Source organism: Gallinula chloropus, assembly GCF_964237585.1.
Source record: "Gallinula chloropus genome assembly, chromosome: 3".
Taxonomy (NCBI): domain Eukaryota; kingdom Metazoa; phylum Chordata; class Aves; order Gruiformes; family Rallidae; genus Gallinula; species Gallinula chloropus.
Window position 1 is genome coordinate 91,838,577 of NC_140087.1, and position 13,324 is coordinate 91,851,900.

Sequence of the window (13,324 nt, forward strand, 5' to 3'; positions counted from 1 at the left end):
GAAGTTGGGAAAACATTTGAGAGAAGGAAGAGAATACAGCGACAACCTTAACAGGGTAGTTGCTGAAGCTCTGTTGCTGTTTTCATTTAATGAAATTTCACCTGTATTCGCAGAAGCAACAAAAACTGGAGATACAAGGGTGATCTGATAGGCTGAATTTGATTCATCACACATCAGGCTGCATTGTGGTAATATTAAAAAAATAATCCACAGAGCATAAGCACCACCCCCCCACCCCCAAGCAAAATGTTTTGTTTCCTATCATAATTATCATCAAATTCTGAGTTGCCTTACAGTAAACCTTGAGATACAATTACAGATACAAGACAAGGGGTGAATGCTCTCATGTGCAAGAACAATCACAATGGCATATAGCAGATACCCTGAAAGAAATCTCTGCTTCACTCCAAGTTCCTGGTAGTCACCAGAGTTCCACAGAGGTTGCAGAGATGAACTGACTGATTGTGCCCCTGCACTCGGCATTGGTGAGGCTGTACATCAAGTGCTGGGTTCAGTTTTGGGCCCCTCACTACAAGAAAGACATCGAGGTCCTGGAGTGTGTCCGGAGAAAGGCAACCAGGCTGGTGAAGGGGCTGGAGAGCAAACCTTACAGGGAGTGGCTGAGGGAACAGGGGTTGTTTAGCCTGGAGAAGAGGAAGCTGAGGGGGTAACCTTATCACTGCCTACAGTTACTTGAAAAGAGGTTGTACAGAGATGGGTGTTGGTCTCTTCGCCCAAGTGACAGGGCATAGGATGAGGGGGAATGGGCTCAAGCTGTGCCAGGGCAGGTTCAGATTGGACATTAGTTTTTCACAGAAAGGGTTATTGGGCATTGGAACAGGCTGCCCAGGGAGGTGGGTAGATGAAGTGTTCAGGGATATGGTTTAGCAGAAGACGGATACAGTTGGATTCGATGAGCTCAAAGGTCTTTTCCAATCTAGTGATTCTGTGACTTTCCCCAGCCATTTGGGGAGTTGTCTGAGATGGGAGTGAGAGGAAGAGGGTACCTTGGGCACATGAGAGAAGGTAAAAAGGAAGACAGTGTTGAGACTAGGTTAGAAGGACATGATAAAGAGGAGACAGAAGCACAAGGATATGTTACCATGAGAGAGCAGCAGATACAAAGGTACAGTGATTTTTAGCAGGATAAATAACAGAACAGTCAAGAAGAGCTGGCTCAAAGAAGGATGTTATGGTGATTTTAATGAGCAAGCTGGACTAGAGGAGGAGGAGGCGGGCAGCACTGGAAATAGGAAGCTGGAACCCCTGTTCCTGTGTGTTCAGTAGCTGGGAATAGCAGAAGCTCTATGGGCAATTGGCTGTCAGTACTGCCGGGAGCTGCGTTTCCAGAGACAGGCTGACTCTCCATGCTGACTGGGCCATCTGCAGGGTAGAGATGGGACTCTTCCCCCAGCACCCCTGTGCAGCTTTTAGTGACTCGGACTTCCATACCAACTCCCAGGTGCCTACACATGGCTTCCTCACTTTCTGCTGCACCGCTCCTGGGCAAGCCCCACACCTGACAGACTATTCCAGCGCTCCTCACTGGTGTGCAAGGAAGTATGGAAGTACAGAATAAAGCTCACTCAAACACTGCTAGGCATGTACTTGTCATGTCTGACTTGCAGTAAAAAAATAAACCCAAGAGTTTACATAGGGTATTCAGGAGGATTAGATACAGGTACTTTTCTGGAATATATACAGTGAACAGTAGATGTGCAAGCCAGCTTCTTGGTTGTTCTCCACGCTGTCTCAAAACCCAACACTTAAGAATTTCTTCTTACTAGTGGAGTTCATGTGCTCTTCCAAGAGCCGTTTGCCAGTGGCCTCAGTCTGTATTCCAAAATAGCCTGTGTAGTTTGAGAGTTTGGTTTATTTCTGTTACATAGGCTGTGGTGCAGTGCACGTGGTGTTATTGTCCAGCCCCAGATGTTTGGGGTTTCCCCCCCTTCAACATGTATAACTCAAACAGGGGAAGACCAATCCAAACAAACCCCAAACAAGGACAAGTATCAGGACATCAGTCAAAGATGCTAAGAATATATACAGCCACCTGAATTCTTTGCTTATTAGCTGTTCACCTCTGACAAGAACTTACCAGAAATAACACTCCAAGCTGGCTGTAACTAGTATTTCTTGGATTTACTTTAGGTGAGCCAGGAGAAAGAGGGGAGAGAGGATTCCCAGGCAGAGGACTGAAAGGTCACCCTGGACCAAGAGGTCTTCCAGGTAAGTCTAACAAGGATGAGGATAAAGAAGAGAAGATGTAGTAAAGATTTGTTCAGAACTGTTACTTCAAGCTGCCTTGAAAAGGCAAAAGGTGTCTGCTGAGCAGTAAGCTTCCAAATAACAGTACTTTAAAATTTTTACTTTGTAGATACTAATGTAGTCACAAATGGGAATGAAAGTGTCTTTCTTTTATGAAAGAGTTACCACCCCACTTGTCTTTGTGTGGAAAAATAAGGAAAAGTATGTACAAAGTTGGGGGGATTTTTTGGCTGTGTTTTAGGCTCCCCCCCCATAAGCATTTATCTATCTATAATAAACAGCCTTATCACCATGGCATCCACAGCTGTCTTCAAACTGTCCATTCATAATTTAGGCCATTCAAAATACAATTCTCCTTTCTTTTTGCGGTGATTAATCACAAGGTTATGTAACGGGTCCAGCACAGTCTTGCTGGTAAGTGCAGCACAACTGGCATCTAGTGGCCAGTGAGTGAAAATAACCGTGCTGGTTCCATCCGTGTCTACGGGGCATTTCTCTGTGTGTGTGTGTAGAGACAGGACCCACCAAAATGTGTTCCCTTTCTAAAACGGGGGAAAAAAAGTACTCAGTTGAGTGTAAGCTGAGATGCAGGATGGCTGTGAAACGCGGAGCTGTCTGCTTTAGAAAGCCATCAGTAGAAAAGGCTGCCTAAAGTCATTGTAGTTCATCACTTTGTTGAAGATTTAGAAGAGGGCTGCTAGTGCCCCACAGCAGTCCCACTCTGCACATCTCCCTACCTGAGTGGAGGATGAAAATGAACTGTTGGTAGGTCTCTTTCTGGGGCAGTTACAAAGCTCTGAGGTACTGAGCAGCAGCTATGCCTCCCTATGCGTCACCAACAGGCCTGCCTGCAGTGCTGCAGCCAGTTACACCCCATGGCTTTTTGTAACACCAGTCTAACTGGAGAGGAGTGGGGCTGAAACGTCAGTGCCATGGGTGTGTGCACAGTCTGAAAGGAGGGAAACTGCCCCTCCAGGTGCACACCTCTGTGGGGTGTCTGCTGAGGGCAGTAGGAAGCCATCTTCCTACAGCGTTTGAGATCAGGATGTGTGGTAAAGCTACCTGTGTGCTCAGCAAGCCAGATGCTCCCAATTTTAAGACCTGCATCCACTTTTCCAGGTGAACCAGGCAAACCCAGCTATGGAAGGGAAGGCCGTGACGGTGAACGAGGTCTCCCTGGGGTGGCTGGTCAGCCTGGGGTTCCGGGACCTCCTGGCCCTCCCGGCCCTCCTGGGTACTGCGAGCCATCGTCTTGCAGGATGCAGGCTGGACAGAGAGCTGGTAAGAACATGAAAGGGCCATGAGGGGCAACGCAAGTGCCACACGGTGTTGGCATCAATTTACTTCCTGCACAGACAGCTGAGAAAAAGTAAGGAATGAAGGAGAAATACAAACAAGGTGAAACCTCTCAACCTCTCAAGGTTTCAGCAAGACATTTTTAGCACAGTGGTTGTACATTCTTTAACACAAGCTGGAACAACGGTGCTTACAGAAAAGAAACACAGGTGCTGCCTTCTGGGTCTTTCTCCCTTTGGGATGGGGGAAAAGGCACTTGTCTATTTTTATTTTTATTTTTTATTTTTAATAAAAGAGTTTCTGCGATTTCTCTTCCTCCCCTACTTCATTCCTATGTATGACGTACAGCGAAATAACCTGTCTTCAGCCATCAAATAAAAAGGAACAGTTTATTTACTTCAGTTGTAGCTATTCTTTTATGCTTATCAATTCCAGAGCACTGCCATACAAACTCCATCACCTCACCCCCAGCCATTTCACTTATTTACGTGCTGTAGGGGACGTGCTAAGCCTCCCCCAGCTCTTCAACTCACTTGTAGGAGCGCAGATGGGAGGCTGTACTTACCTCCCTCCTTCCTCCCTCCCCAACACCTTTTATGCCATACATCTGTAAAGATGGAATCGCTGGGTTTGGCATGAATAAGCCACATGGAATAACTGCTTCATTTTTCCACTCCAGTTTGTGTTGCATTCATAATTTTGTTCAAAACCTATTCCAGCTTGTCTCCTCCTATGTGAAAGTGAACTAAAAGGCTCAAAGCCGCGGTCGAGGGAATTTCAAGTCCCAGAAATAGAAGAGTTTGATAGTAGAGATTACAGATTTTTGAAGTAACATCAGTGGCTGTACAAAAAAACCAAATAAATAATGTTTAACCCCCTGTATGTTTTTGTATGTATGGTTACATTGGAAGGCTGCCAGCAGACATCCCAAGTTGCCATTTCTAGATAAACTCAGTTTTTAGAGGAAAATGTGCAATGTGGATATTGTGTTTCTCGCTGTATAAATTAAACTATTTGTGGTTTTGACTTTACCTTCTCTGAAGTGTATTCTCTCTCCAAGACAACAATGAAACCATCCTGTGATGTTTCCCTGCATTTCTCTAACTACCACCCCCCAAAGTTTCAAATACAAACTTGGGCATGGTTGCTTCAAGCATTGAGTTATTTTTGTCTTTCTTTTTCCGAGCTGTTACTTGTCTCTTTATGTTCCAAGTCTGGTACTTGATCCTAGGTGAGAATATAAAGAAATAGGAGGAACATCTGAGCTGTGCATTTTGGCATGAGGCACAAGACAAACTCAAGGGAAAGGTACTGGCATAACACACGCTCTAACAGGAGTTACTGACCAAACCCAGCAGATAAGGCTGCCCCGAACCAGACCTGACCCTCCAGTTGCAGCTCAGAGATGCTTCTCTGGTACCTCACATTGGCAGAAAATGCTGAGATCACTTGGGAGAACACAGTCTGCTAAAGCTGCCTGCTAAACACATTTATTGGAGACTTCTGAGAATGAGTTAAAAGTGGGATTAATTTTGAAAAACCCTGTCCATGGCACAGCCCAGTATTTAAAAAGATGAAATATAAAAGAGGCTGAACTTTTGTAAGTCTTACCTCCCAGTGTCTACAGCTGCCTGTGTAGTGCTGCAGAAGCAGCACTGGGACAAGATGGGGGGGAGAAAATAGGCAGAAAGGGCTCTCTAATCCTCCCCAGGAGAGACTGTGCAAAGCTTCAGTCAGAATGGCTTTTCTGCCCCTCCGGTCGGCCCGAGCCCTGACACCCCACATCTCCTACTTCAACCAGACATCATCAGAAGGGACGGGTGTAACGAAAGGGATTCGTTGTTCTGGCGGGGTGCTCTATAAAGCTTTAGAACTGGGTCAGGTTTTTACCAAGCTTGGGCATGGGACTCAAAAGTACTCAGTGCACAGCGCAACAAATAACCCGGCACTGGCAGCGACAAACTGCAGTTTCACCAGCAAACTTTTATTTTGACTATAAAGTGTGTAAAACTCTTAAAAAGAAAAAAAAAAAGCAACAACCAAACAACTGGTAACAGCAGGAAAATATTATTTTCCGTATGCAATGCATAAACGTAAGGAATCGAAAGAAGCAGAAACCCCCAACATTTAAATACAAATGTGAAGTGCTTAAAAAATACAGTCTGAAAAAAATGCATAAAATTCCACAAAAGGAAAGAAACTCGCGAAGGAGAGAAAACTGCTGCACGTGAAGCCAAACCAGAGCTACTACAGCCCAACACACCCAGCACCCAGGGTCGGTTCAATGCAGAACCCCTGCCAGCGGACAGCTTCAGGTCCTGAGGGGTTCTCTGCCCTCAGGCTCACTCGGGAGTTTCACCTCCCAATACAGAACTGCAGGATAACTCCTCAGGCCCAGGCTAAATCATCACGGGACACACTGGCTGATTTTAAGGATTTATCGATCCTGAATCTTGTACAAGAGTGGAGAAATCTCATCTAGAGAACAGTGCTATAGCAAAAATACCAGGAACTGAACTTTAGTGACAACACATCCAAGTAAATAAAGGTTTGGAAACTTAGGACAGGATTGTGTAAAAGTGGTGATACACGAAAAAAAGAGTCCTAGTTTAAATAAATACCTTTAGGAAGCACAAAGAAGAGATTGAGAGGTTTCACAACCCACTGACAGTGTGCTGCCTGTTCTAACTGGATGCTCCCTGAGATTTTGGTGAAGCCTGGGGTAATTCTTGTTCTCATCTCTGGGTCATTGTCTGAAAGTGCCATGAGCTTTCTTTTCAACAAAAGACCAGTGAAAATCACTTCTACCCACCAGGATCTCTGTCACTGCTCCTAACTCTGGAGGTCTAGTTGTGCTGTGAGGAACACACCTTTTAGCTCCTCAGTTACTTCAGTCTAGGCAGGAACCGAGAGGAGAAGGTTTAACGACTGTCCTCAGAATGGTAACCAAGTCTGCACAAGCTTTAAAATGCTGACCTCATGCTTTCCCCACTAGGCTGCTGGTATTAGCATTGCTGTTGCTGAATACTGTGATGGAATAGAGATACATATTATCCGTTATAGATTATAGACAGCACTTACATATTCAAGTTTTCTGCCACAGCCATCACACCGGGCTCCACCTACCTAGTAGGAGCTGCTACCAAAAACCTCCTGTGAAGATTTCACTGAGGCCAAAGTGCCTCTCTAGCCACAGGAGCACTGAAACAAGGTGAGAAAGCCACACCAGGGAGGAGGGTGACGCTAGATTTTGCTTCCCTGAATACCCTCACACAAATCTCCAACCAAATCGATGCTTCCTCCAAAAGGGAAGTGTCAAGAGACGGTACTTGGAGGTTACCTGAATGACAAAGGGAACCAGGAACCAGGTCCCTCAGATTCAGACACAGCATCGGTTCCTCCCAGCAGAGCTGAGCAGGGGGGCTCCAGGTACAAACACACGTGCTGTGGTTTTGTGAATGTTTTAAAATTCCTTAGATAACTGGGTGAGGGGTGTTTGCTTGACCTGCACTGTATTCTTACCTGGTTTCCCTTCCACTTAAAATGCAGTCATGGCATTGCCTCTGCTCACGTATCACAGGTGAAGCAGAGCTGCCTCTTTTGCAGGGCATGTCCCTCCCATCTGGTTTGTTACGTCCTCAGTTTTGTAGTTTTGTTCCCCTCCCCTCACTCTTGTTTTCCTGTTCTGCATGCTGTGTATGCAGTTAAAAGCACGAGTAAAGCTGTGGCAGCTTTACTGTGAAGCATGTTTGCTGAAGCCACTATGGCATTTGAAGAGAAGCCAAGTTAGTTGTCCAGTGATTACCTAGCAGCCTTTAAAATGCAACTGATCCAGGACTTCTTGTTTTTCTCCTGGGATTTTATCAGGAGGGAAGCAATGAAACTGCCTACAGTTCCCTGAAGTTAAATGGTTCAGTGCCTCTGTAATACAAGTGATTAGTGCCTGTTCCAACAGGAAAGTTACCTGCATCTGATTCGGAGATTATAAATTCCATCAATAGATACATATATATATATATATATATGGCTGAGTTTTTTCACTTTGTTTTTCCCCAGTCTGTGGAGCCCTGAGTTTCCCCAACCTGTGGGAAAACCAAGCATGTCCCCAGTGTGGCCCAAAGCAACACCCACCCCCCTCCAAATTCAGGCAGCCCAGGTGGCAGCCCTGGTGCCAAAGTGGAGGCTTTGTGCCTCTTATTTCTATACTTTGCTGTCGTATCCTCCCTCCTGTGATTGAACATGGAAGGAAAGGTCATTTCTGACAGAACAGGGTGTGTGGAACATTTTCCTCTCCATCCAGATCCTTATTGCAGAAGTAAACGGCCAGGCAATAATGTAAAAGGCCATTTGCTATCCACTTAATTCATTTCCATTGAACCGACCCTTAAATGCTGCAAATCAAAAAATATAAGGAAGGAAAGAAGCAACCAGTGGGCAGGTACCGCGACTCCTTCAGGGACAGCTGTGCAGCCTTCAGAAATTAAAGTAATAAAAAAAGGTACATAACTGAAAATCCTTCAAATCTATTGACTGGAGACAGAACATATTTACAGTGAAACTTCAGCAAATAATGAAATGCAGTTGTGTTTGTAGAACACAGACTCAGAGATCCAACTGCTAAAAGACCTGTAGGCTACATTCTTTTCAGCGACAAACTTATTTTGGTCTAGAATCTGTAACGTTTATTAGAAATGGAGATTTGAAAACCACGTTTCCTTAAGGTATTGTGAACCTTCAGTTTTCCACCTAAACACCAACCAAGGCAAAGTCACGATTAAACTTGCGGCCTACGCTCACCTCCGTGTATCGTGTATGGAGATGGACTTAAGCATCCACCCAGTGTAACCTCTCGTAGCAGACATAACAGATTTCAAGCAAAATTCACGTGACTCAGTACACCCTGAATCTAACAAGCACTGGGTTAAAAAGAAAACAACCCCAAACCAACAGTTTTGATTCCTGAGATACTTGTCATATTCTAAGGTGCCACGTTTGAGCCGTGGCTCTGCTGAAGTGGGACACGTGAGGCTGGGGGTGGGGTTTTGTGTGGCACGTGTGGAGAAGCAAGTTCACAGACGCTGGTGTAGCCTGCGGGGTCTTTACAAGACTTTTATGTAAACATTGCAGGAAAAGAAGAAGAAAACTGAGTGTACACTGACATGGCAAACAGCATTTCGCCCTTGTGAAAAGGAAGCAGCGCCCAAACGTTTTGTGTCATTACCCATTAATTTTAAAAATGATGCTTGTTTCACAAAGGTGTGCGTATCTACCAGCTGTCAGGATCCACAAGCATAAAACAAATGGCAGATGGACAGTACAATCAATCCTGATTCCGTATCACAGTGCTCTGTTAGCATGGAAACCAGATCCAGTTTAAGACAAAACCACTGGATTTTAAAATGTTACTAAGGAGGCTGCACTGTTACCTGATGGTAGGAAGTAATGCTGTTGGACTTTGTTTTTTTAACCGTGGCTCCCCTGGAGACAAACATCATTACGCCCCCGAGAATGGGGTGTCCATGTGTTCTTCTACAATGTGTATACACACAAACCACAAAGTCTACACGCTATTTATCACCTGAAAAATTCTTACCCAAGAGAGGCAGCGTTTCTGCAAATACTGCCACGCACAAATAAATGCCTTTTAGGAAAAAATAAAGCAATAAAAACGTCAGGCTCAAGAGCAAACTTAGAAACACTGACCCTTGTGCCGTGAGTCTGCGCGGCGCTGGGCCACCGCTCCGTGCACTGCTGAGGGAGCTCAGCCTGGGCTTTACCCTTCGTCCTGAAAAGACGGCTAGAACTCCGCGGTGTGGGCAGAAGGCAGGATGCTGAGGCCTCAAGAAAAATTCCCCTTTCCAGGTTTGTTATTTCCCTCGGACAAAGGGAGTAGCTCTGCGCATCACTACCTGAAGAAAATCCCAACACCTCCTTAAGTAGGTGATACAGCAACTTGCCATGAATTCTAACAGCCTGACCCCGAGCTACAGCAACGCTCAGAGAGCTTTTAACAAAGGTCTGAAACATTTTCTCAAAGCTATTTCAGTTTGAAGCCCTGTTGTATGTAAACATTCCCCAATCAGAAAAAAATATCTCGTGCTACTGGAAGAAATAATCAGCTGTGTTTAGCTCCTTGCAGTGCTCACTGCAGCACAGGCTGTGTGGAACGGACGGGAAATGCGTAAAGCAAACAGCAAAACAGATCAGCACCCTTCTGCCCTCCCCAGCCCTCTTCACAAAAAAATAAGTCTGAAACGGCAAAGAAATGCCAGGGGCCAAACCTGAAGACCATGCGGAAGCGTGTTTCCAGCAACATTCTGCTTTCAGTACTAAAAATACAGGGTGGGAACAAGCCAGTGTGAAGTAAAGTTAAGCTGGGATTAACTCTGCTCTATCTCAGTGAAGAACGTGGCGTCTTACAAAAGGCATTGAGATAGCCCGTAGGAAAAAATACCCGTTTTCTCACCAGAGAAAATTAAAGTGGGCTTTTAGCAAAGTAAAAAAACCACCGCATCGAGATAATTGCCAAAGCTGCCTGCAAATCAAGTGACAGTGTTCCAATACAGTTTAAAAAGACCTTTAGATTTGAGCCTATAAAAAGAAAAAGGCATCTGTAGGAAACATAGATGAAAAAATAAAACTTCTTCAAATATAAAAAATGTTCAGCTTTCTGATAAGTTCAAGTAAATTAACATACAGCAACTGCACCCGGCAAGTAACAGATGCTCAGTTTCAGCTATCTAAAAGCCCCAAAATATACACATACCACTGAGGCGGCGCGAAAGGCTCTGTGCAGCCTTCCAGGTGGGGGCTGCTCGGAAGCCTCTCGGTCGCACGGATATCCTTTACAAGACAGCACCCTTTTCGGTATTACCACAGAAAATGAAGATTAAAATTAACTTAGGAAGTAAAAAAATATTTAGATTTTTACACATATTGGAATTACTAGAGAAGTAAAAAGAAATCGATGAGAACATGTTCATGCAGGATAGCTGACCAGCAGTTCATCTGGCTGAATGGAAAACAGTACGTGAGGCCTGTTCGCTGGTGGCGTACGCACACCCATGCGCACGCTGGTGCAAGGCCACTGGCTGTACTCGCTGGGCTGGTGGACCTGCGGCCCGGACAGTGGTCGCCACCTCAGGACAAAAGCTCAGCTTCCAGCTGCCTCACCAGCTCCCAGCGTTCACACAGCTACCAGATGTGGATGTCTGGGAAACCAAGATGTGCTCCATGGGCACAGGAGGTCTGGAACTCGAGCAGCGTGGTTTGAGCTAAGCACAGGCAGGAACACTCGTTCCAAATGCACCTTCTTCCTGATGGGACAGGAACCCACCTGTGAGCTGCAAAGGATGTGATGGCCTAGAGAAGGGGCAGTTATTGCCTCCTGAGGGACAGTGAGGGATAAGAAGAAGCTTGAGGACTGTGGTTCGCCTGTGGGCTTTGACCTGTCTGTCCCCATCCTCATAAGGGATAGAGAAAGCACTCCGACCCCGCCGAGGGGTCCCTTGCTCTCAGATCCCCTTCAGGAGATGGTTTCATGGTACGCCACAGGTTTTCTGCCGTCCTCCTCCCTGCTGCCCTCTCCTGTCTGTCCTGGGTGTTTTCTTCCAGCCTTTCATCTCAGTGTTACCTAAACATCGTTTCTGCGCTGAGCACCTTCTTCCCTGCAAACATCTGATTAACACAGCAAGTGGGTATGCTTCCCCTCTCAGAAAGTGTGCCTGAAGGCTTGCTTGTGCTCTCCAGCAAACCAGGTGAACGCTATCACATCACATCACCTCACTCATCAGCCTCCTCCAGTCTGGGTGCAAGTGCTGGGAACTCCATTCAGAACAAATACCAACATGTTGCTATTTTTTTAAGGACTCCGACCAGTTATTCCTTTTAAGTAGAACCCGGAAGTCAGCCAGATTCATGCCTCACAACAGTTTCTCTGGAACCCAGCACTTTCAAATTTGGGAACGCTTCACCGATGGCTCCTGACTGCTCACGAACGAAGTCACCAAAACCTCTTCCTTGCCTGAAGCAGGAGAGAATGACTGGTTTCCTCATGGCAAGGCAAGAGTCCTCACTCCTGCTTTCGTACCACACGTTTATTGAGGCTGTGGGTTTCAGCTGGCAGTGTTCTCTCAAAGCACTGTCACTTTCTATGGCGCTGTAGCAAAGTCCCTGGGATGGATATAGGATCACAGGATTCCTACTAATCGGGAGTAAAACTTTGGCCAACTCTCCCCCCTCCTTTTCAGACTCGGCATCTCTGCGATCTATTTTCTCCACCTTTTCTTTTGCTCAGCCCTTTGAGCTGCACAGGATCTACGCTTTGCTCTGTTTTGTTCTTCACTGACAACATCAGGTCCATTGGGTTTGCTGAATGCCTGCAAACCACATGCAGTCGCGCTCTCTGTGCTTTCCAAGGAGGGCTTTGCCTTTTTCCACATTTCTCTGGAAAAGAAGGACCTGTGAGTTTTCCATTCCATTGTTTCCACATTCTTAAGCTTGTTTTGGCACATGATTATTGCAGGAAGAAGAGGAAAGCTGCGCCACCGATGAGATGAGAGGTTTGTGAAGTTTCTTCCTTGACTGTTTCACTGCAAACCCACCACCTCTTCTCCAAAGCAAGAGGTCATCCTTGCCGTAAGCTGACATAACAACAGAATAGCTTGGTTACAGGCAGCGATACTACATTTATGAGGTCCATGTTATGCTTAAAAGACGTGCCAGTTCTCAGCTAGGAACACCACTACCAACCCCTAATACCTGGAGTAAAGGTAACCATGAGTAAATGAACATACAAGCCCTCAGCTGGGCCAACATCCGCGAATTTCCAGTCAGACTGAAGCTAAACGTTGGATGGGGTGGCAGAGATCACGATCACGTCATCGTTTCCTTCTTTGACATCTAGGAAGTGACTGAGATGGTGGGTGGCATCCATGATGCACAACACAGACCCGGTTCAGCAGCTGTGCCGGAGTCTCCTTGAGGGACAACAGTGTCTAATCCAAACAGCGTTCCCAGTGCCCCAGCTCAGGTCCTGCATTCGCCACGAACAGGCACACTTTAAAACCTCAGAAATGCATGTTCTCCACTTAAGCTTCACCACCAGCAAGAAAAGTAGCGCCTGCTTATACACTGAGGCATACATACTGTCTTAAGTTACAATAAAATAATCTTTTTTTGGAAGAAAGAAACTCAAGAAAATGATTTGGGCCTATTTTCTCCTCTAAGCAAAATAAATATGAGAAACCTTACACATGGAATGCACTCTGGAAAATAAATGTCATCCTTTCGTACTTACAACACTGCAAATAACATAGAAAAAGGCTCCATCCTGTGCCCTAGAGATAACCTAGACCATGCAGTGTTGAGGGGGGGAAAAAACCAACGCACCAAGTATTATAAAAATTAATGTAACTTATTAAGAGGAGTGAAAAGTGACTGTGAATCCAAGTGTCTCTGGGAGAGGGTTTTTATTTCCCGCTGGTGCGTGAACGAGTCTGTGACATGTGGTAATAGCAATCTGCTGGGCTGCATCTTCCGTTGGGTCCGGGTGGCCCCTGTGGTCCGGGTGAGCCTGGCGTTCCCGGCGGGCCCGGCAGGCCAGTGGCTGGTAAAACAAAGGAGAATTAGCAGAGCCCTCCCCAGCGCGTGCGGTGCCCCGCCTCTCACCCCTGATGGGCAGTTGCGCGCCAACTCATCCGCGAGAAGGCAGGTGGGCCTGACCTCGCGCTACAGCCAAACGCAGGAGGAAAGGCAGGGG

At 46.0% G+C, this 13,324-nt stretch overlaps 2 protein-coding genes across 2 annotated transcripts in view; one reads left to right on the forward strand and one right to left on the reverse strand.

Annotated features, from left to right (window-relative positions):
• The window catches only part of COL9A1 (collagen type IX alpha 1 chain), a gene marked incomplete at both ends in the record, with an annotated part of 68,411 nt that extends 64,839 nt beyond the window's left edge, over positions 1-3,572 (forward strand). The window contains 2 exons of the mRNA XM_084261344.1: positions 2,152-2,229; positions 3,388-3,572. Coding sequence (XP_084117470.1) covers positions 2,152-2,229; positions 3,388-3,572 — 263 coding nt within the window. The remainder of the gene's footprint in view (positions 1-2,151; positions 2,230-3,387) is intronic.
• A 9,462-nt stretch (positions 3,573-13,034) lies between these two features.
• Positions 13,035-13,324, reverse strand: part of COL19A1 (collagen type XIX alpha 1 chain) — a gene marked incomplete at both ends in the record, with an annotated part of 189,375 nt that continues 189,085 nt past the window's right edge. Inside the window, one exon of the mRNA XM_084260981.1 lies at positions 13,035-13,171. Within this exon, the coding sequence (XP_084117107.1) occupies positions 13,035-13,171 (137 nt within the window). The remainder of the gene's footprint in view (positions 13,172-13,324) is intronic.